This window comes from Hetaerina americana, unplaced genomic scaffold (genome assembly GCF_022747635.1).
Source record: "Hetaerina americana unplaced genomic scaffold, ioHetAmer1.1.p SCAF_98, whole genome shotgun sequence".
In the NCBI taxonomy this organism is placed as follows: Eukaryota; Metazoa; Arthropoda; class Insecta; order Odonata; family Calopterygidae; genus Hetaerina; species Hetaerina americana.
The window spans coordinates 825,460-850,129 of record NW_027287627.1 but is presented as its reverse complement, the minus strand read 5'-3'; the positions used below and the strand labels follow the sequence as shown (position 1 = coordinate 850,129).

Sequence of the window (24,670 nt, the reverse complement as noted above, 5' to 3'; positions counted from 1 at the left end):
TAGGTGTTCATTGGAGCCTTTTGTAATATGAGTATGGAGGAGGAAAATGCAGGAGGTTAGGCAGACAGGATTGAAAACGGACAGAAATGGGAGGAGTTTAAGAATTGTTTGGGATAAATCCAAAGGATGCATCAGAAATACTTTTTTATGATGGATGAAATCGTTAATTCACTATTATTCCAATGAAAATACATATATACGAACTTATTATTCATTATTATATTAACACAGAACTGCAATAAAAACTTGGATTTTTAGCATATGTTTACTGATGTAAACAGGTTAGGAAACATCTTAATATTAATTTTTACCCTTTACTAAAAAGGTATAATTATAAATTCACACATGACATTGGATTAGCCTCTTTGTAGTTAACGAAAACCCGGAATTAATTAATTCACATTACTAACGTAATATATTTTGCATACTACTGGGCACAAGGAAAATACAAAAATCTTTGTTTTCAGGAGAAGAACTATCAATTTAAATGGTCTGATTAAAATCATTAAAAACAGATCAATTGAAACTTCCCTTTTTTAATTATATCAAATCCTTTGACTTTTGGCTAACAGTCGTTGTATGTTTAAGAATCCATGCCATGGTAATTTATTAACTCCAACTAAATATACCATATTAAGTAATTCGTGCTTGGTTCATCAACACATTAAAAGTAATTTATGCCATCAATGAGTTCATGAATAATTTTTTCACTATGAATAGGGACGCTTTAAGGAAAATGTTTTATCGGAAAACTCAGCAGTGTTATTAAAGCATCACTTTAATAGGATTAAACTTGTTGGTCAACGTATAAATAATGAATAAAGTATACTCTTATGCTTCGGACAATGAAATATTGCTTTTAAATTGTAATTTATAGGTAACCAAATACTATTTTATTCTCTTGCTATTTCGATAGTTTTATTTGCTGATAAGAATGATTCAAATCAATTAAGTGAGAGATGAAATAATTTGAAGAAGTGGAAATGTATTTGAATTTGGTGATCACATAGGGCAAAACAAAACCAGATCGATTCTCAAACTCCCACTTCGGAATCGATTCAGAACGAACGACTCATCGATACGTAGTCGGCCATTTAGGAATCTATTGCTTACGTGTTTTTAATGTTGACAGTTTCAAGTGTTACGAAGATGCCACGACAAGAAAGTTTAAAGTGTAGATTATGTCTTGGCCGTGGTGGTCGGTTGACAAATATTTTTAGTGAAAACGACGATGCTGAGCAGTTGGTGCGGGAAGCAATAGAAGAGTTATTGGAATTGAAAGTAGGCCATCATTTACGTGTTTACATTTTCATCAAGACGCGTTTATCGTAATTTTGCCACGAAAGTTTCCCGGTTTTGGGTCAGAGTAGAGTAGTAGTACATGAATAGAGTTCCGTTGAGGGATGATGTGTGGGGTATATTACCTTGATAATCTTGTTTTTTTAGGTAGTGATGGATAGAATCAACCCGTGGTTTATTTGCTATCAGTGCTTTAAAATACTGACCGATTTCTATATGTTCAAGCAGCAATGCTACGAAAACAATCTTTTATTGGAGAGACAAACGGAAAAGAAGCTGGAAGATAGAAATATCAGTCGCGCAAAGGTGAGTTTTGTGTTTTTATTTCATAATGTTCATAGTGAGCAATGTCCTTGATAACAGTATGGGATAGGGAAAGTAAGGAAAATTGATTGATTGATAAGTGTTCATATTAAATGTATTTCCTCCCTAATGTAGAAATGCCTAAAGGTCTAATGACCAAATGGCAAATACGGAAATGACTTAAAAATTGCGAATATTGTATACATAAGATATGTATGTAGGAAAAAATTGAATACTGAATTGTTTATTAAAGAGCATGCGTAAGATTACTGGCTTTCTTTGATGCGTTTTATTCTGATTACAATTATGGTGTTTTTCATCATTATATCTTAGCATTCATTTTTTATGGTTTGTATAGATAATTAGATATAGATGCATTTCCAATGCATTGCCAAAGTAATTCCTCTGTATTTGGGTATGTTTATTCCTCTCTCAGATTCATTAATGTATTAGTTTTTAAAAGGTGAATTTTTGTACGGAAATATTTCATTTACGTAAACATTGTCCCAAGGGTAGTTTTTTTATTTAATCTTGGGTAAACATACAAAATGCCAAGAAAATTACTAGCATAGAATCCTTATAAAGTTATAGGGTCATTTGTTCAAAACATATTATTTTGAATGATTCCTGATAAAAGAAGAATTCGCATTTAGTCATTGTGGAATCTCTGAGATTTACATTTTCACTTCATATATGACCAATGATAACCTAATATAAATTATCTTTGTTACTTAATATCTTTTCAAAATTCTCGTACCTAATTGTTGAAACTAGCAACAGTCTAGTCATATTTTTTTATTACTGTTCAACTTTTTTAACAAATATTTGTAGATCACAGTGAAAAAGGAGGAGATTGATGTCGAAGAGTCGGAGGTCATTGAAATTCCAGCTAGCAAGGAGGAAGTGGACCACCATATTGAAATTCAGGAAAGGACTTCTCTTGAGGTAAGAGAAAAATTAGAGCTTTTCTGCTATAATGACTTATGCTTAATTTTTCAAATCATGATAACCATGAGAGGAACAAATGTTTATTTTTAATGCTGTAAATGTAATGCTATATATTTAATTAAACTATATTAGTGTCTCTGAACCAGACTTATGTTTTTGGTTGTATAGCTTCATTGTAATTCCTCACCAATGAAAAAGACAATAGCATTGAATTACTGCTCATGATATAGGTGGTGCATTCAAACAGGTGAATGTAGTGATTTGTCAGTTTTGAAGAGGATATAAGGTATGTCCAGGATTCTAATATCAAATTAAAGTGTTAGGATAGATAATGGCCATTATGAAGCATGACATGTATTAGGTTTGTGTGAAAATTGTGGCGGTATTTAATTTTAAGAACAGTAAATAGACAGTTTGTGCCCGGTGAAGACTGTAAGGGTGAATCAGAATTGTGAAGATGCTGTTTAGGTGTTCTGTTAATCTGCAGCTGATAGACTTGGATGCAATGTTCTGATACAATTTCAAATTCCTGGTGTTTACTGGGATGAGTTAGTATCCTTCTCTTTATTCTTTTTAGCACCCCTACGACCAAATCATTTTATTTGTTCTTTCCCTGACACACGAATTTATTATTTGTAGTCACCTATTTGCATATTTTATTTGTTATATTCATTCAGTGGGCTTTGTGAGGCTTGGATGCCTTCTCATTTCTTACCTGTCTGCTATCTTCTTTTTAAAAGGTTTTGAAAGGTTTTCAATCACTTTAACAGAGAAGTGGTCTCATCAAAAGATTGGTATTGCAAAGCAGGGTGATTAAGGATGGGATAGTTAAGGATCATGGTTGTTTTGGTGGAGTAGTATTGGTTATGATGAAAAGGGAAAGGGTGGTGTTTCATTGACTGATGTACTAGGCAGGCCATAAATTACAGTAAGGGCTCAGTTAATGTTTTTGTGGTGCAGGTGGTGTCAAGTTATAGCATTTTTGCGATGGTCCATATAAGTAATTCCTTTCCGATGAAAAAGGCAAAAGCTTTGAATCGTTGCTCATGATATGAGTCATGTGTTCAAATGAGTGAAAATAGAGATTTATTTCTTAGGATGAGATAAGGCATGCCCAGGATTATAAAGCAAAGTAAACTGTTAGAATAGGTAATGGCTATTGTATAGCATGGCAGGTACAAGGTTTGTGAAAAAAATTGTTCGGATTAATTTTATAAAATTAAATTTTTGTAATGCATGATAAAATGCCTTGAAATAGAAAAAAATTCCATTTCAGATAAAAAAAACTTCTAAGCAGGTGTTCTACGGTTTGAAGGTGCCCTGGTAGATGGATTTAGGGAGGTCGTTGGGAGTTTGAATGAAAACTATTTTGATGTAACTTAAAGATCACTATAATGGTGTCCTTTTAAGCAGGTTTTAATTTCAAGAACAGGAAATGCATAGCTTTTGCCAAGTAAGGACTTAAATGAGATGTCAGAATCATTGAAATTATTCAAATAAGTTGGGGTGTATTCAAATAGATTAATGTAGTGATTATTCAGTTTTTTAAGATGAGATAAGGTATGACCAGGATTCTATAGCAAATTAAGGTGCTGGGTAGATAATGGCTATTATGTGGCATGACATGTATTAGAATTGAGCAAAAGGCAGGATTTCATTTTAAGAACAAGAAATGCACAGTTTGTGCCATGTAAAGACTGAAAGGGTGAATCAGAATTGTGGAGATGCTGTTTTTAATATGATGTTCTGTTACTCTGCAGCTGATAGGCCTGGATGAAATGTTCTGATACAATTTCCAATTCTGGGTTTTTTCTGGGATGACTAAGATTCTCTTCTCTTTATTCTGTTTAGCATCTCTGTGTACAAATCATATTATTTATTCTTTTTCTTACACACAAATGTATTATATATAGTCACCTATTTGCATATTATATTTGCTACATACATTCAGGGGGCTTTGTGAGGCTTGGATGCTTTTAATGACTGGAGCACTAAGATATGCACCATCTCTCAGTTCTTACCTGTCTTGTACCTGCTGGTTTTAAAAGGTTTTCAATCACTTTTATGGAGAAATGGTCATCAAAAGATTGGTTGTGTGATGCAGGTTGATTAAGGATGAGATATTTAAGGATTGTAATGGTTTTGGTAGAATAGTATTGGTTATAATGAAAGGGAAAGGGTGGTGTTTCATTGAGTGATGTACTAGGGTAGACAGAAGTTACAGAAGAGTCAAATTTAATGTTTTTGTGCTGCAGGTGATATCAGGTTGCAATTTGGTAGTAATGAAGTCAAAGGGTTTGAAAAAGTGGCAGCATTTGCAGCATCTGTTGTTAGATTTGCCAACAGGGGCTTGGGAGAAACTGCTTGTGGGTGGACTTGAAGATGCTAATGTCCAGCAAATATCATGGGCATTTAGAATAGAAGGAAAATGTGGTAATAAAACATATGTGCACTGAATATTATTTATAATGGAGAAAAGTTCGTAGATTGTTTCATTTTATGGTTTTTGGATAAAGAAATTATGATAAGGTTAGGGCTTTTCAGGCAGTTTGGTTTAGGAAGAGGAATGTGTAAGGTTGAAGGTTTGAGAATTTTACTACTCAGCAGTTTTTCAGGTTGCCCACTTTTTCTGAGACAATCACGTAACTGGTCGGTGTATTTTTATTACGGGGGAGTGTTCTTGTAGAAACAGAAGCCACAGAGTGAGAAGGGGAAGAAGGATTTTGTATGGCATGCGTGGCTGCAGTTGAAGTAAATTTATTTTTTATAGTAAGTTTCATTGAGACTGTTAAAATTATTTTTCTAGGTGTATATGTGGATAGCTTGGAAAGTTATATTCGAGTCAGATGTAGATTAATTGAAAGATACTGTGGAAAGGATGAAGAAAAAGACATGTCAGTACCGTTTGAGTGTTTCTTTGATGAGAGAACTTATTTTCAAGTTTATCCATTAATAGATTGGCATATGCAGAAGCTATAGTCATGCGCATTAACTGCATTTTACATAGTCCCTTCAAAAAGTAAGGTCTTGCATTATTTTTAATGGAAAAGCAAATTTATTCTCAACTTTGTAAAAACCTTAGGAAAGCCTGAGGATTTCAAGTTGCCTTGATGATAAATCATGTTTTTTTATCCTTGTAAGCACCTTTATAATACTGGAGTCATACCTTTCTCATGCTGCATCAAAGCCAACTGGCTACTGCATCTTGCACTTCCTTATCTGACTTGAATATCTGTCCTCCAAGGTCTTACTATGCAAGAACTTCTGGGCACTCCCCTTACCCTTCCACAAATTGCAAGTCAAAGGTCTAACATCAGAAGAGATTCAATGGTACACCTGTGAGTGAGTTTTGCAAGGATTAAGGCAGCTTTGCATGCCCAAGCAAGTGAGTATTTGGCGGGCTACTGGCGTGGGTAGAAACCTCTTGTATGCCCTGATAAAGTATGAGTGTATGCCTCTAGCAGGGATCATTGCTGCTTAGTACATCCAAGCTAGAGCGTGTGTGATTATTTTGCTTTTATTATATTATGTGTGACCAATAGGCCACTGGCATAGAGGGAACCTCTCGTAAGCCATGATTGAATATTAGTGCTTGAGACTAGCAAGGATCAAGGTTAGATAGTACATCCAAACTAGAGGGTACATGAATATTTTTCATTTATAATAATTTTATTTCATTATGTGAGATTGGTTGGCCCCTGAGCAGGAAGGAATCCTCTTGTAAGCCCTGGTAGCATGGGAGTGCATGTGACTAGCAAGGATCGATGCTGCTTAGTATATCCAAGCTTATATATTTATATATATATATATATATATATATAAGCTATACTTATTTTGTTTTTATTTTTTTATTATGTATGACTGACGAGTCACTGGCACAGAGGGAATCTTTTGTAAGCCCTGATATAATGTGATTGGTTGAGAATAGCAAGGATGCTTTCTATATAGTACATCCGAGGCATGATTATTTTTCATTTTTTTATAATTTTAAATTTTAATTCACTATGTGTGATTAGTTGGCCCCTGATGCAGTAGGAAACCTCTCATAAGCCCTGGGAGAGTGGGAGTGCAAGCGACAAGGATGGATTAATTCTGGATAGTACATCCAAGCTAGAGAGTGCATGATTGATTTTCATTTATTGTTATAATAATTTTTATTTTATTACTTGTGTTTGAGTGCTTGAGACCAGCAAGGATCAATGTTATATAGTCCAAGCTAGATGGGACATGATTTATTTGCAGTCTTCATTATTTCAATTATTATTGTTTTTTTATCATATTAATTATTGGTTTTATTGTCAGGTATTTATTTATTTTTATAATTTTTATTGATTTACTGCTACTTCTAATTTCCCTCATCCATCCTTTGCCCATTTATAAGAGTATGGCTGGGGTTGACTCTTATTATATTTGTAGGTAATTGGTGCTCTGAATTATTGGTAGCATATGAAATGAGGGTTCTCAGGATTATGCAAGAATATAATAAGTCCACAGAAGGAAGGCCAAGTTAGAGTACTATTTAAGAAGGTTAAATCATTATCAGAAAGTAAGAAGGAAAGATCTATTGTAGCAATTAAAGATAAGTTGTGTGAGATTATAGCTGACATAGAAAAGATCCAAGAGAATTGAAAGGAATAATGTGAAAAACTGTCTGTTAAAGAACTTAGGCCAACATGGTATCTGTTTTTGATTTCAATAGCTCATATGATAGAGTGAATTGGGATGAACTAATGAGTAAATGTGGAAAATAAGAAAAGATAGAATGAACAGGAGGCTAATCATTAACCTGCATATATCTCAGACTTGGAAGGTGTAAGTGAAGAACGGATGGTCTTGTTGGCCAGTGCTAGGAAGAGATGTAAGGCAGGTTTGTCAATTATATGATAGCTATGGAATAAGAATCAAAATTAATGAAAAAATATTGTACAATTTTGAAGAAAAGAAAAAAAGGAGGGCGAAAACTAGTGTTTAAAGATCTCAATTATGTTCAGTACCAATACTGTCAATGCAGCAGTGAGGTAAGGAGAAAACCTGCACTAGGAAATGAGGAAATAACAAGGAAGGAGTTAATGACAGGGATGTGGAGTAAGGATGTAAAGAAAAGACTTGTTCAAATTTGGTATGGGACATTTAGAGAAGTAGATTGAAGGCTTTTGAAATGAGGGTATGTAAAAAGATAGAGAAAATGTAATTGTCCAAAAAGAAAACAAATCAGGAAGTGCTAGACATTGTGTACAAGGGTATAAGTTTGTCCAAGAAATCATATAGAGGCAGGAGGAGTTGAGGAAAGCCATGTTGACTGGCAATAGGAGGCTAAAAACTGTAATAGAAGGGAGAATGCTAGTTAAATGAGGAAAGGGCAGGAACAATATAAGAATTTTGGATTGGGTGAAGGGAAGAAGTACTCAGAGATAAAGACTGAGATAATGTAGTTTGTCACTGGATTTTGTTTTGTTAGCAGTTGAAAAAATATCTATATGGTAGCTATGTCCATCCATAATCTAACTTAACCGCTCATTACCTAAACAAAATTATAATGCATATGAAGTTAGCACTAGTTGGCAAACTGCACAGCCTCAGTTGATGGGTTCTTCATATCTGTTCAATAGGGCTGAGGCCAAGTCTCAGGAGGCATTTCTGTTCCTCCCATTTTATTTTTTTAAAGGAAGAGGGTTGAAGTTTTTTACTGTGTAGAGTTGTAAGCGGTTACTTCTTTTGTATTTCTTAACAGAACAGGCTGACACAACTTCCCAGCAAGTCTTTCATAATCTCTGCATATATCAATCGTATCTTCCTAACCTATGCAAGTCAATTGTTAGAAGAAAAATATTTTTTTTGAAGAGGTTTCAGCAAAAATACTATTTTATTATACAAATATAATGTATACAAGTTAACAATTTTTTAATTTTAATTTTTAAAATAACATGTTTTATAACATATTGTTCATGCATATCCTGAAAATCTGTAATATTTTTTCCTTGATCTTGCAGGATCATTTGGCAGATGCAGAAGTAAATATGCCCTCTGAGGAGGAAGTGAAGATTAAGGATGATTGTGATGCTGATATACCTCAGATGAAAGTAAGACTGGGAGGGAAGGTGTTGCAGGAACAAGGTAAGGAAAGCTAAGGACTGTGCTATCACTTCATCTTAGCTTATTTCTGGTGTAATACAACTATTGGTGATTAACCCTTGCAGTACTTATAATGTATTGTGAAAAACTGCATTACCTTTTAAAAATTGTTTTAAAAATAACTGAAAGGCCATTTAAAATATTATAACAAACTGCAAAAAAGATGATAATGTTATCATCATTTTTGCAATTATTTAATAATGTATTTAATATTATTTATATAGCTACTCAGACTAGATCTTTAATTAATCTTGTTATGTTTTCAAGCCATTTCTAAATTTTGCTTGATTATTCTGAATTTAGATGTTATCAGTTAAGAATTATAAATGATATAACCAAACACAACCGTTTTCCCTTTCAATATCTTATGTTTCATTCTAAGTAAGATCTAAATATCATGTAAAAGGTGTCAATGCCATTCATTTGTTGTTTTTACATTTCCATTATTTACAGTTAAACTATTTTCTTTGGTTTACCATGTCTATTATTTCTTAGTAAAGTATTTGTTGCTTTTGTTTGAAACAACAGGATAGGAATAATTTAATTTTTTCTAGTTGCCCCATAGTTTCATTCTTAATATTAGTTTCCTGCTGTTCTAATTCATTCAGTTTCCATCAGAATTGGAGAAACCTTCAATTTCTTATGAAAGCACTTGTTAGAAGTATGTACCTTTTTGAAAATTAACATGCCAAGAATTATACTGTAATTGTGATGTCTGCGCAATGGAAATAAATGAAACATTAAGATGAGAGTTAAATTCCATACTCAGGATGTCACCATATAGGTTGTTTTCCTGACAACAGTTTTGTCTGTTTCAATGAGCTCCTTCAGGTCAAAGTGATCTTACCTGGTTTACTTCAACCTGAAGATGCTCATTGAAACATGGGCAAAACTATTGTCAGAAAAACAACCTACATGGTGTCATCCTGAAAATGGGGAATCTTTCATCTGAATGCCAGGAAAATATCTACAAACCCCAGATAAGAGTAAGTTTTGTGCCTTCTAATTTTACATTTACCCTAAGGTCCTAATGAGATATGTTGGTATGGCAAAATAGACAATTGGCTTGGTCAACTTGATACAACTTTGCCGAAATGTGGTATTTTTTTATTTTCAGTCGTTAAAAGTTAGTAAAAAAAGGCATTAAATGAAACCAAATCAAAAGTAAAGAAAATTGATTTTTTGGAATAATTGAATTTAACAAGGTCATTACACAGCACTGCCTCAATTGATCTTGTCAATATATTATCAAGATAAGCTAAGACATATGCAGAACACCTTTTTATGCAGCAAAAATTTGGTTTTGAAGTTTGACCTATGAATTTTTAAAAGAAATTAAAATAAATTTTCATTAAATTTCTTCTGAAAAATGCATGAAGAGTTAATTATATTATGTTAAAATTAGTTGCAAAAATAATTTGCTACTAAATAATTCAGTGATTCATATAATTTAGCCAAGAAAAATGTAGACTTTATGTTACAAAATAAGCAAAAAAACATAATATAGCAAAATGACATAATTTTTATCTCTTATTTATTGGTCAGAATTTGAAGATGCTGTGAGTGACTTTTAATACATACTTGATGTACTTATAAAGGATTAGGTGCTCATTGGTTAAGCATACTTGGTGAAATAAGCAATTGACATAATAACAAAAAGGGTAAAATTTTGCAGATACCCAAAGGAGGACACGAAAGTAACAGGAAAAAAATGGCTGCAGTAGTCAAAACCAGCCGTGTCATTGGAACAATTTTTTTTTGATTTTGGCAATGAAACATGATGGTAAAATTTCCAGAGCAAAACACTACAATAAATTTTTATTTCCTGTTAGATAAATTAGCAGCCGAAACATTTGTATTGCTCAAGACATGATATGCAAATTTATGGATTTCTTCTGAAGATTTGCATATGAAAAAAAAGATTTGCATACCTGATCACTGCCAAATTGTCATACTGCCCTCTTTGTGATGCAGTTTTTGAAAAATAAGAGCATGACATCATATGTTCACTCCATCTTCACTCACTGGATCTAGCTTCATGTAACTTCATTACGTTTCCAAGGCTCAAAAGAGAAGCACTTTGACACTGTCGAAGGTAAAACAAAAAGTGCTACAAGGCCTAATTCAGGTCAGCAGTAGGTGATGACAGATGCTTCGTTCCTGAGATTTTATTGCAACTGACATTGCTAACATACATATTTAGACTGATGAGTATTTACAGGCAAGAGTAGATGTATGATTGTATAAATGTATGCACCTTTTTATTGAATATCTACTTATGCTTCAAATCTTACAGATAAACACCAAAAACAAGATGATTCAGGAAAAGATGCTTCATCCACTCAACTCCATGTGTGTGAAATTTGCTCCAAGGTATTTGAACAAAGGGACCTTCTCAAAGATCATGTAATGCATGTGCACCTTAGCAAGGTGATGCTATTCATATGTGATGTTTGTGTGGAAGTATTTAAGAGAAAAGATGACCTTGCAAGTCATATCCAATTAGTGCATGCTGTTAAGAAGAAGCATCAATGTGATTTCTGCTCTAAAAACTTTCTGAATTTCAGTAAACTCAAAATTCACATGTCAACGCACACTGGGGAAAAACCATTCCAATGTGCATTGTGTTTAAAAGGTTTTGCTAAAAATATACTTTTACAGAGGCACATGTTGACACATACTGCTGAAAAACAACACAAGTGTAATATATGTTCTAAACCATTTGCTACGAGTAGTTGTCTAAAGCATCATATGTTGACACATACTGGTGAAAAGCCACACACATGCAACATCTGTTCAAAATCATTCACTCAGAAAAGTCATCTAAAGTCACACATGATGATACATACTGGCGAAGAGCCACACAAGTGCCGGGTGTGTTCAAAATCATTCAAAAGGCATAGTCATCTTAAGTCACACATGATGATACACACTGGCGAAAAGCCACACAAGTGCCAAGTCTGTTCAAAAGCATTCACTTACAGAGGTAATCTAAAGTTACACATGATTACACACACAGGTGAAAAGCCATACAATTGTGACTTTTGTTCAAAAGCCTTTGCTTGTAGAAGTAGTCAAAAGAGGCACATACTGACACACACTGGTGAAAGGCCACACAAGTGCAACATCTGTTCAAAAGCATTCATCCGGAGAAGTGACCTTAAGACACACATAAAGACACATACTGGTGAAAAGCCACACATGTGCAGCCTGTGTTCAAAAGCATTCATTCTGAGTAATTATCTAAAGAGGCACATGTTGACACATACAGGTGAAAAGCCACACACATGCAACGTGTGCTCAAAGGCATACGTTCAGCGTAGTCATCTAATATCGCACATGATGACACACTCTGCAAAATGATCATAAAAATGTAAGATATGTCAATAATCATTCATTACCTGGAGCATTGTGAACAGAAGAGTGCTTAGGCTACATAAAATTGAAGTGCATTAGACTGCTTAGGATTATTTGTTATTCCTTAACTCTTCCCAAATATTCCCATACACTCTGAAAAAACCAATTGTAAAACATAAATTATAACTCTTTAACAGTGACATTGTCCTGTTTTATATAATTTTTCAAATAAAATATAATTGATAAAGCTGAAAATCTCTGGATGATTATGTACATCTTGATAACATTAATCTAAGAAGAAACGATCTCAACCTGTAAGAATAAAAATTTCACATTACATGTTAATCTTCAAATTCATCATTAACTCAAACATACCTATCATTTTTTCAATTTTTGGATCTTCTAAACGTTAAATCAACTTTAAGGCTTTTATATATATATATATATATATATATATATATATATATATATATATATATATATATATATATATATATATATATATATATATATATATATATATATATATATATATATATATATATATATATATATATATATATATATATATATATATATATATATATATATATATATATATATATATATATATATATATATATATATATATATATATATATATATATATATATATATATATATATATATATATATATATATATATATATATATATATATATATATATATATATATATATATATATATATATATATATATATACATATATATATATATATATATATATATATATATATATATATATATATTAAAACTATTTCTCCCATTTGTCCATCAATCATGCTAGGATTGTTATTAATAAGTTCATTTCTCTACTATCTACTAAGTTCAGTTTATACAAGGCAAAACACTTGCCTCATGTCTTTTTGCCTGGAAATATACCTGCTTTTAATATCCTTGAGGAATAAAATGATGAGATAAAGATAATGCAAATTGGTTCTGCAAGAGAAAAAAGAAATTGTATTGTTCACAGGACATTGGAGTGTATATGTTCTCTCTTTGGCTTGTCTGTAAGTGTGGAAAGTCTAAGATGGACAGGGTTTAGATGTTAAGACTGTTGCTGAAGAAAAAATATGCAAAGTTGGGCATGGTTTGTTGACGAATGTTTATTGGTAGAGAATGAATTGTTCCGTGATGCCTATGAAAGTAAGATGAAACAAGGCATCTGTCTATATCACACAGCGTTTGGTTAGGAAGAAGTAAAGGTATATTTACATAGATGCCCCTATGTTAATACTGGAATGCTGGGAAAGTATTCCCTGGTTCTTGGTGGTTTTTGATGATTTTGGGGATTGCATTGCAGACTTCATCTTTAGGATTTTAAGAGTTAGGAATACCTGGTTATGCACAAAAATAGTGATTAAAACCCAGTTACATTCTGCTGAAGTTTCATTCAGAGTAATGAGAAGTTGACGTATTTCAGTCCGGAACACCCTGTATGTATGGAAGAGCTGGAAATATGTCTATGGGAAATGGGAAAATATGTCTATGGAAATATGTCTATGGGTCTATGGGAAATTTTACCTATCCAGACATTTTGAGCTAAATTACCTCATATTTCTCCTGAAACTTCTGCTGCTTAATGGAGGAAAGTTTTCCATGGAGAATATTTTAGAAATTATTCATTATAAATTGTTTCAGATCAGTTGCAATGGCAGCCTGGAAGGCATATAGTATACTCATTCTCATTAATACCGAAGTCTTGATTAAATGAACTAAGTGTAAAAGAGAATCCTTATACATATCGTACTATCTATTAGAATCTACTATCTCCTTATAGATATCGTATTATTATAATGTTTCAACATAACCAGGCATTAAATTATGGACTAAGGTTTATTTCAGTAATTCATCGTTACAATATAGCTGTAATATAAGCCAATTTTTCCAATGAAAATCAGCATTTTCTCTCAAATCTCTTAACTATCAAAGAGTTAGCAACATTGTCAACAGAATGATATACTTAAAAATTTCAGGGTAGATGGAAAATACTAACATATAATTATTATCAAAAATACAGTGACAAATGCGATTATATACATATATATGCACAACAAAACACTATCAAAAACATTCACCTATGCAGAGAAAAACACACTTACTGTAATACTAGCACACATATACAATAATGCACACTCAAGCAGACATACTAACACATGCATAAACCTACAAGCATGAGATGCCACATAATTAGATGCTCCAGTCATTTAAACCTCCAAGATTGTATCATGTCCATTTTAAGTCATCACTTAAATATCCTGCTGTGGTAGCAGCAGGATATTTAAGCCGCTTGTCAATTTCCAATTCCACACATAAGTAGATCTTCTCCTCTCATTACACCCCTACCCAAACTCTTCATTCTTTCCCCAATAACTACTTTCTCATATATATATATATATATATATATATATATATATATATATATATATATATATATATATATATATACATGTGTATGTTGCTGTAGTCCAGTTGGTAGAGCATTGGACTACTGACGGGAGGGTCCCGGGTTCAAGTCCCAGCCAAGGCGCGTGCATTTCCATTAAAGGTTAAGTGATTTTTGGGTACCAGGTCTTCCTTGAAAACCGTAACTGGAGCAGAGAAAGGAACTAGCCCCCAATAGCCTCCAAATACCAAGATAAGGCCTGAAATTAAGTTTGCAGGGCTAAAGTCCATGCGGGTGGCTCCTGCTCCCTGACGCTCAGTGATTATGATGGGGGATACTAAATCTGGTATACTTAGCCTCAGATTTGGGAGCCAGGTGGATATATAGGTGAGACAAGGCCTGAGTTGGTTTGTCAGTCAAAAAGGTTCACAAAAAAAGAGTGCCTTCAGATCTCTCTATTGTTAGTGGTGGTTACCCCACCATGCACATGTCAAACCAATTGACCTCACCCATCTTCAGTCCAAGACAAACCCGGGGACAAGCAAAGCATCCAGAAGTTAGACAGACATCCCATCCACAGCCAAGCATGTCTTCACCATCTCCTGAACCTAGGAACAAGTCACCAAAGCTGAGCATGGGGGAGCAGGATCCACCCCCATTGGCTCCAGCCCTGCAGACACAATTTCAGGCCTTATCTCAAGAGATGCAGACCATTAGGCAATTGCAAATCCAGCCCGGTAAGTCAGCAAAACCTGTAAAGCCACTACCACCAGCACCAATGATGGCACGGAGAAGAAGTTTGCGGCACTGTTCAGCAAGCCCGGCCACATGGATCACCCTACCAGAGGACAACAATGAGGTCCACACCCTGTGGCATCTGTTAATCATATGCATCAAATTACAGCATTTGGGATAAATGACAGTTATAAAGTGGCCACATGAAGAAATTTCATGGTCGCTATTGGTGATAACAAAGTCAAGATTTAGTTCAAAGAATTCAGCAACAATGCATTGCAGTTTTTAAAAAATATTGTTTCCTAAAGTTAATTATTGAAGTCTCTGATATTAATTAGATTTTCTACAGCTGCTCAGTTTTCAAAAAGCTCAAAAGATATGTCGGTGTGATAATCTTTTTTTTTGAAATTTTTATCATCTGCCATTATTAAAGTGCTAAATGTCTGCCATTTTTATGCTGTCCCAGTTTTCTGGTTGAAAATAGATATCTGATGATGAAATTGCCAGTGATGCTGAAAAGAATAAGACTGAATGTCTGTTATGATGTGATCCTTGTCAAAGAGGAGGTTGACACTCAAAGTGGTTGCTCTGTTGCTCCTGTAAAGGATGAAGAATTGCCAATGCTCAAATCAATGCAAGGTGACTGGTCCAGCAATGATGAAGCAGAGAATTTGGTGAGTTTTCATATTCAAGTTGCTTGCATAATGAGCAATCTGTGCTTTGAAATCAGTATTGTTCTCAGTTGAACTTAGCCATTTGAATTTTTATTATCTTCCCTCTTAAAATGTATTTGCACTTTCTATTTTGTTATCCTATCACCTCACTTGAGTTATTGTGACCATTAATGACTGCAGTTTATATACCTCAGTTTGCAGTAGTGATTAGGAGAAAGTAAACAATTCTATCAGTCGTTATAACTATGGAGTTATGAAACCATCTTTGCAGATGTAATGCTTTTCTTTGATCTTGCAGGACCCTTCGAATAATGGAGAATTCTGCTTGTCTTTAAATTAAGAATTGGAAATTAAGGATAAGTGTATAACTAAGATTCGGATGGGATGAAGGATGCCCGGGAAAGGATCAGTTGCTGGAACAAGATAAGATGGTCTCATCACTGTTGTAGATACACTTTCTCATCAGCAAAAGCCTTTTCACTGCCCTCAGTGTTTCCTTTTGAGTAATTATGAACTATCAGTTGATATGCATCAAGAATATGTAAAATCAAAATGCAAATAACTTTTTTCAGTTGGCAATTTGTAAATGCCATTTGCAACATGTGTTGGTGTAGGTCTGGATCTACTCTAGTGACAAAACACTTCCCTGGTAGAAATTGGTATGCTAACTTTTGCAAATGGAAACTGTTTTTCACTAATCCTCAATAGATGGCTGATTTGAATATTTGAAACATTCAACAAATTTGGTTTTTCTCCTGCTATCAAGTGTAAATGCCTTTTTAATTCATGTCACTAAGTTCATTAAATAATTTGGAATTAACCCTATTATTATAAGTTTGCATTAATTTGCAGAGATAATCAACATAGTTCTTGGTTCAGTATTTTATTTAATTTTAGCATTTGAGGATAGTCATTGCAATGTTGTTTTAAATACAAGTGCTGATGTTATTCCTCTATCAGTAAGAAATTTACTAAATTTGCCAATTAAAAATTCATCACCCATACCACTTTGAATTTTCAATGGTTGCTGCTGACAAAAATATTTTTAAATGCTTTAGTTACCTCCTCTGGCCACTTCTGTATCGTAAAGTTCCGGCTAAAGAACACCCCAAAATAAATTAATAGCCATTCATATGCAAGCATTACCATGATTGAATTCTTTCAAACACCACATATGAATCAAGTTGCATTGCCTGCCTTCATGAATGTTAGACTTCTCACAGCTATTTCTCTGAAATTTTCTTCTCAAAGTTTTACCAGGTATATATGCCTCTTGACCTTCAAACTATCCCTGCATAGGTGAAAGTTCCATTCCCACAGCTTCCCAAAACGGTTTATTAAAGGGCTACATAATAAAAACATGGCCATGGAAGCCTCATGGTTGATATATTGTTAAGTACACCAAAAACATGAAAATTCATTTTTCAAAAACAATGTAATTAAATTGAAAATATGCTAAATTGATGATTATGGTATTTTAATTTAAATGGATGAAAGAGTTCTTTAATAAATCGATGTAATCATAAAAGAAAAGTATAAAGTGATGTATTCTATCATATTTTATTAAGAAAATCACAACACAACATGATAATATCTAAGAACAATAATTTTTTAATTATAATTTTGGTGTTTTATAATAAAAAATATACTCAATGTGAGGGAATTGAAGCGAGCAGCTTTACAAATTTCATACAGAAGTGTCTTCTTTTGCACTTCAAATATTAGTCATTTGTTTCTCTTTGAGTGATAGATGTGAGTGTGATATTAGGGCACTTTAGTCAGTGTTTACTTCTTCATGCAACTTCATATGCTTCCTAAGGTTACTTTTATTAATAAATATTTTCAAACATATTGCACACTTATAAGGCTTTTCAGCAGCATGAGTCAGAAGATGATTATCCAGGTAATCTTTGCGATTGAATGATTTCGGACAAAACTCACACTTGTGAGATCTCTCGTCAGCATGTGACAACAAGTGCTTCTTCAGATTACTGTTTAGAGCAAATGATTTCGAGCACATATTACACTTGTATTTCCTCTCGCCAGTGTCTGTCAATATGTGTCTCCTTAGATCTCTATTTTCAGGAAATGCCTTTGAGCAAATTTTGCATCCGTGGAGTCTTTCATTAGTGTGTCTCAACATGTGACTCTTTAGATTTCTAAGGTGAGTAAATTCCTTTGAGCATATATCACACTTGTATGGTCTTACACTGACATGCGTCTTCATATGCACCTTCAGATTACCCTTGAGAGAAAATTCTTTTGAACATATATTACATTTGTGCCTCATTTCAGCAGCGTGTGTCAGGATGTGTTGTCTTAGGGATCCTTTGATTGAGAATACTCTTGAACATATATCACACTTATGCTACCTTTCATCTGAATGTGTCAGCACATGATTCCCAAGGAGACGTTTCTCCTTAAAAGATTTCGCACAGACCTTACATTTCTGTGGTCTCTCCTTAGAATGTGTGAACAGGTGTCTCTTTAAGATCCACCTTTGAGAAAAACTTTTCAAACATGTTCCACATTTAAATAGCCTTTCTTCAGGATGTGTTAACATGTGGCTTTTGAGTTGACTCAATCTTAAGAAGTTTCTGGTGCACTGTTGGCATTGATGATATTTCTCCAGAGAGTGCATCAGTTTGATATGTCTTGCAATGTCATTTTTACACTTAAATACTTCCAAGCAAATATCACATATGAATTTTATCCTTTTCTTAAGCTGCACGACAAATTGACAAGAGTGCAGTAGGTTACTTTCAGCATTTTTCCCAGTACCATCCTGCTTCTGGCCTCTCTAAATATTTTAAGAAAAAGATTATAATCAATGACTAGTTATAAACTAGTTTTTCATCACAAGTGGGGATATTCACGTTTCTATACATAAATAATAATATTTAAACATATTTGTTTACATTCTTTTTGTATTAATGCATGTAGGTTTACAATCAAATGCCTAAGTCTGCCATCATACAAATTCATCAGCCTGTCTGTGTATCTTATCAACTGCAATAATGCTAAAGTCTCAGGAAAAAGGCAGCTGTCATCACATAATGATGACCTTAATAGTTACTTCAATGAGATTTTCCCAGAATGTCCACTGAAATTACTTGTACTCACAACGAAAAGATAGACTCATTACTTGTTAGCCTCTATATATACATTTTTTTAAGAAGTATATTGTCAGGAAATGGAATGACATTTATGACAATTTATGTGAACAGATACTTTTTGCTCAATTCTATGGTTTTATAAAATCATATCAAAGAGTAATTTTTAAATACTTTAGAAATTATTTCCTCTCGTTGATAATTTAAACTTTAACTGCCATTGAATGAAAACTATGACCCTTGTGCAAAATTTCACCCTATTGTTGACTATGTCAATAGACTTTTTAACCCTACATACACCTTTTTGTTCACTTAAAACAAGTAGGTATTAAAAGTCAAGAAGGGATAGGGTTGATTAATGTTCAGAAGGGATAATTATATTTACTATGCTTTAAAAGAAAAGCAAGCAGGAAAAGAAAATAGCACATAGAGAAGGAAATTCTTTAACATAAAGAACAGAAAATTAAATTAAAAACATAACATTCTACTTCTTTCAACAAATGGAACAAAGTAAAACAACAGTCACTGAAAAGGCTAAACTAAAAAAAGTAAAATGGGATCTATGAAAATGACAATACTTAGCGATGAATAATATCATGAGTTCAATCATGACCAATTAATTAATGAAAAAAATGGTCAATTTAGTTAGTGATGGTTTAATTCTCCTAACAACCAAGCCTTATATATAATTATGTGAAACCAATTATAAGCGCAGTATTATTAAGAGGTCATATCCTTATCCTGTGCTACATGATTTCCCAATTAAACATATGGGACACATATATTGATTACTTTTTGTTTAGCAAAAAATGATAAAAAGGAATTATTTAAAAAAAGGGGTTTCCATGTTGTCTTGCAAAACTTTTTCAGAAGTGTTAATTTAGGATATTTATTTTTTAAGAAAATATATTTTTGACAGGAACTTTGAGAAGAAAAAAAGAACCTTCCCTGAACCTGAATCATTAAGGAAAGAAATTCTTTAAAAGGTCAAAATACAACTTTCATGCTTCTGCTATTGATCAAAAGTAAAAAATAAATCAATAACCATTGATATGGCAATGAACATGTCAGTGAACTTAGGGTTATGTTATTCACTAGTTTTGGCTATGGCATATTATATGGAGCATACAGATTGTTTTTTCTGTTAAATAACTGTAATTTTGTCTTGGCTTGCCAAGTCTTTTCTCTGGAACAGGGAAAGGGACTGGCTCCCATTCCCTGATGTGTGAATTTCAGTCAGGCTTAGTACTGGGTGAGCCCTACTGCTACCTAGCGAACCAACTTTCATGTTCATTACAGTTAACAAATTAACCTCTTAACCACTTACCTGCATGTTTATATATGTTATATATATGTATGTATACTGTATATATATATATATATATATATATATATATATATATATATATATATATATATATATATATATATATATATATATATATATATATATATATATATATATATATATATATATATATATATATATATATATATATATATATACAGTATGCATACATATATATAACATATATAAACATGCAGGTAACATATGTATGTATTTCATGATTAACCACATACATATAGGTACACATCTATATCTATCCTGAATGAGGGCAGTTCAATAAGTACCGGTGTTTAATAACAAAGGGCCTTTCTGAAGGAAGTATATGTCTTCATTATGTGCTGCCATCTTTCAAATGATGGGAAAATGAATTTCAGACTGATTTAAAGGTTAGTTTGAATTTGGCAGCTATTTGAAAAAGACTTGTTTTGTGATTTTTGCTGAGATGGGAAAGGAGCAGTATTATTCAGTAATTCACTTTGTGTATTTGAATGGATAGAAATGCAAGGAGATAAAAGCAAAGTTGGTTGCTGTTTATGGGGAAATTTAGCCAACCATGATCACAGTTAAATATTGGTTGAATGAATTTTAATGTGGACAAACATCAGTTTTGATGAAGAGTGACTAGGACACCCAGCAGACATGGCTACCCAGAAAATTATTCAAAAAGTCCTCACCATGGCTCTTCATAGTGCACAAAATAGCAGCGGCCATGGGAGTGTCGACCAGAATGGCAATATTTCACATGATAAGTATGGGATGAAAAAATTGTCAGCACAATGGTTGCCACAATTGCCTATTGTGGACAACTAGCTGATCTAAAGATGTCGACCAAACTGCATGAGCTACATTACGAACTCCTGGCCCATCCCTCTTATTCACCTGAGCTACCTGTGCCTTTCTTATATTTCCTAACATGAAGATATGAAAAATTCAGCTCAAATGATAAAGTTATCGCTGAGACATAGGCATATTTTGGAGATGTTGACAAATCCTATTTTTGGAGGGGTTAAAAAATTGCCACAATGTTGGGAGATGTGTATATTTCTAAAGGACTATGTTGAAAAATAAAAAAATATTTTTGAAATGTGGTGGCTTCATTTCTAACATGGATACTTATTGAACTGCCCTTATACGTGAAGAGAAGTTGCAAGAAACTTTTTTAAGGAAGGGACAGAAGGAACTAAGGAAATCATTTTTTAAGAAGGGTCTGAGGATGCTGGATGGAAGGGATAGGTATGGTGAGATATGCTAAAGTAAAAATTGGATGATGGATTTCAAGAACGGTGAGAATAACATGTAAGGTGTTGGGAGTGGAGGGGATTATCATGTGTGAAGGATCTGCGAAATTGAAAAAAATCACCATTAAACATTTGTCTCCAGAAGTAATGATTATATATGCCTTATTTATTATTCTGTATAAATCTGAGGATTTGGTTGAAGAGAGGTCCTTTTGAAAGGGGCATAGCGTAGATTTGAAAGGAAACTATCTCAATGGTCTGGGTAATTACAGATTCTATCTTTTTATGGATAGGTAATAAGAAAGGACCATTTAGTTTGATATGGATAGCAACTGTTACAATGTAAGTATGGTTCTTTGTTATTCAGCTGTATATGTAGAGAAGAATTAAATCTGGGTTCGGGAACATCCCAATCATTGTAAATACCTTGCATGAGGCCGGACATGATTATTAAGTCTAATATTGAGGGATGTGACACACTGTCCAAAATTAGAGGGAATGGCAAAGTTGGTGATTCAGAAGATAAACTACATTATTGGAGGTCATGATGAGAAGGTAATTGGTGAGAGAGTTAAAAACTGTATGGGATATGGGTGAGATTCTGGTTTTTAAAACAAATATTTTACATATAATTTTACTGCAAGGAATGCGAGTTATTAATGGAAAAGTTGAGATGTTAACGATGGGATTGTTGGATTTGAGGTGTGATAAGTTGGTAGGGCATTTGAAAGTTAACAAGGAGCAATTAGGAAAAAGATTGAAGAGGGAACTATCAAGTTTGAGGATAAGCTAGAGATCTTTAAGGATAGATCCATCTCCCTGATTCATGAAATCCCCTGGTACCAACCTAGGGTATGTGCTGAGGAATGGATGTATTAGGGAATTGAAACCATTAATATTTTGTTGAATGGATCATTAAGCTCTGGCTCTGTGTGGCTTTGTATCATAGTCATTGGAAAGAAAGAAAAACATAATAGAAAGTGTTATTTTTAGAGAGAAGGTGGACTGTTAGGATAAACCCAAGGGAAGCAGGATTAGGGGATTCACAGTGCTGCTCATCCAATGGCATTAGTCCACAACACTTGCAAATTGGCATGCATGCAGACTACATCTTGAAAAATAAACTTCACTATGATTGCAAAAAATGTTAAAAAAGAGAATAAACAGTTATCAAAGGCATTGGCTTTTACAAATAAGGAAGATTAACAAGTTCCTTGAAGTTTGGTTTTAACATATACTGTTGGTATACACAATAACAGTTCTATCTCATTGAATAGGAAACACTGAGGGCAATGAAAGGGTCTTGCCTAAAGCAAAGTGAAAAACTAATAGGCATGAGACCTTACCTTGTTCCTGCAACAGATTCGTTCCCAGGAATTTATCCTCCTGAGGAATGTCAAAATGACAGTCTTCCTTAAAATCCACTTCCTCATTTATGAATAATGAAACATCTCCATCTTCCAATGGGTCCTGAGGAATGTCGAAATGAAAGTCTTCCTTAACATCCACTTCCTTATTAAAGGATAATGAAACACCTCCATCTTCCAATGGGTCCTGAGGAATGTCAAAATGACAGTCTTCTTTAATATCTACTTCCTTATTAAAGGATAATGAAACATCTCTATCTTTCAATGGGTCCTGAAAGACGAACATTACAGATAAAGTGAGATCTCATTACAGAGAGAGATGTGTTTTCAGAGAACAAAAATGACTAATGGAAGTATTAATATTCTCCTAATAACTTCTGCAAAAAGAAGAATGGGAATTGAATTGCCTAATGGTCAAAAAACATACAGAGGAATGAAAGGATAACAAACAACCAAGTGCAACCATCAAGATAAAAGAGGGTTTTCAAGAAAATAAACAGGATAGTTTTATTCCAAAGAAACTGAAGGAGATGCCGCAAAAGTAACTTTTAACAGAGTCATCTGTTAATTTGCATTTCAATGCAACAATTTCAGCGGCATCTCACCCAGTGTCGTTGAAATTTGTCAATGTATTAACACCATAAGTGTTTAAAGTTGGCTTTAACCTTGTGGGATGTGGCACATTGTGCACAAATATCAATGCCTGTGACATTGTATGCACCATAATTCAAAACAACATCTTGTTCCTTTAAAAGCCTAAAAATTTCAGAGTTTAAGAGGATGCCTCAGTAGCTTAAGTGGCTAAAGAACTCTACCAGATATTGAGGGATCTGGGTTTGAATCCCAATCAATGCAAATGATTTTTACATTCTGAAATTGTTGCAAGGAAAGTTTTACCTTAAATAGGCTAGATTTAATATGCAGATTGTTAATTGTGTACACATTATTATACATACACACAACATTATATATAGACACTCACCAAATTCTTTGCTTCCACATTACTGCACCAATGATTTTCACTTTCTTGAATTGATGCAACCATTGGCAGTTCTACATCCTTTTCTGGAGCAAAAGAGCATCCACTAAAAGTCTCAGCCTCTTCTTTCACAATAAGAAAGTCATCTCGGACATTCGTGGCACTACTGCCAACAGTGTCAAAGGCGAATGCATCCTTCTCGAAGTCTTTCTGATTCTCAGTGGGCAACTAATGGAAAGCATAAACAGGTTATAATATCATAATGGCAGATGATACACATTTACAAATAAAAGCATCAGGACAATACATCTTTCCAGTTAAGCAAATACTAGAAACAGCAGTAAAACACTTAATCACTTTAAGATAATTTGGTAATAAACTTTGTGAAACAAAATTTATTTTCACTGCATTGCATAATAGCTCAATTCTTTAACCTTGATCAATACTTTGTTGTAATTATTAGTGGTAATCCAATTTTTGCAAGTGCTCACGAAATAATTGACATCTCTATCAATTATTTCTGTTCAAGGCGAATGATATGAGATGCTACAGCACTACTGAATGTCAACAATTTGCATGACGTACCACAAACCATATCCTCTCCTAGCCTCTTTGCAGCTTTGTTGTCATTGCTCAGGACATCACCCTCTTCATTATAAACCATTAACACTGCAATCAATGGGAACCTTCATTCGGCAGTTAATGTTATAGTTCACCCAACTTTAACCCCTACATGTCATTATGTGAAATT

The 24,670-nt window shown here is 33.5% G+C and overlaps 2 protein-coding genes across 2 annotated transcripts; one reads left to right on the top strand and one right to left on the bottom strand.

The window, feature by feature from the left end:
• The first annotated feature begins 1,511 nt into the window (after positions 1-1,511).
• On the top strand, positions 1,512-17,341 carry LOC139699908 (uncharacterized). Its single transcript, XM_071598320.1, has 6 exons — positions 1,512-1,605; positions 2,434-2,547; positions 8,541-8,664; positions 10,979-11,055; positions 15,806-15,874; positions 16,173-17,341. The coding sequence occupies exons 1-6, from the start codon at positions 1,516-1,518 to the stop codon at positions 16,212-16,214; spliced, it is 516 nt and encodes a 171-aa protein (XP_071454421.1). The 5' UTR covers positions 1,512-1,515; the 3' UTR covers positions 16,215-17,341.
• A 999-nt stretch (positions 17,342-18,340) lies between these two features.
• On the bottom strand, positions 18,341-24,093 carry LOC139699909 (uncharacterized). The gene is made up of 3 exons (XM_071598321.1): positions 23,923-24,093; positions 22,920-23,127; positions 18,341-18,674 (listed from the first exon to the last, which is right to left on the bottom strand). Exons 1-3 carry the CDS (start codon positions 23,983-23,985, stop codon positions 18,637-18,639), a joined length of 309 nt encoding a protein of 102 aa, XP_071454422.1. The 5' UTR covers positions 23,986-24,093; the 3' UTR covers positions 18,341-18,636.
• Between the last annotated feature and the right edge of the window lie 577 nt (positions 24,094-24,670).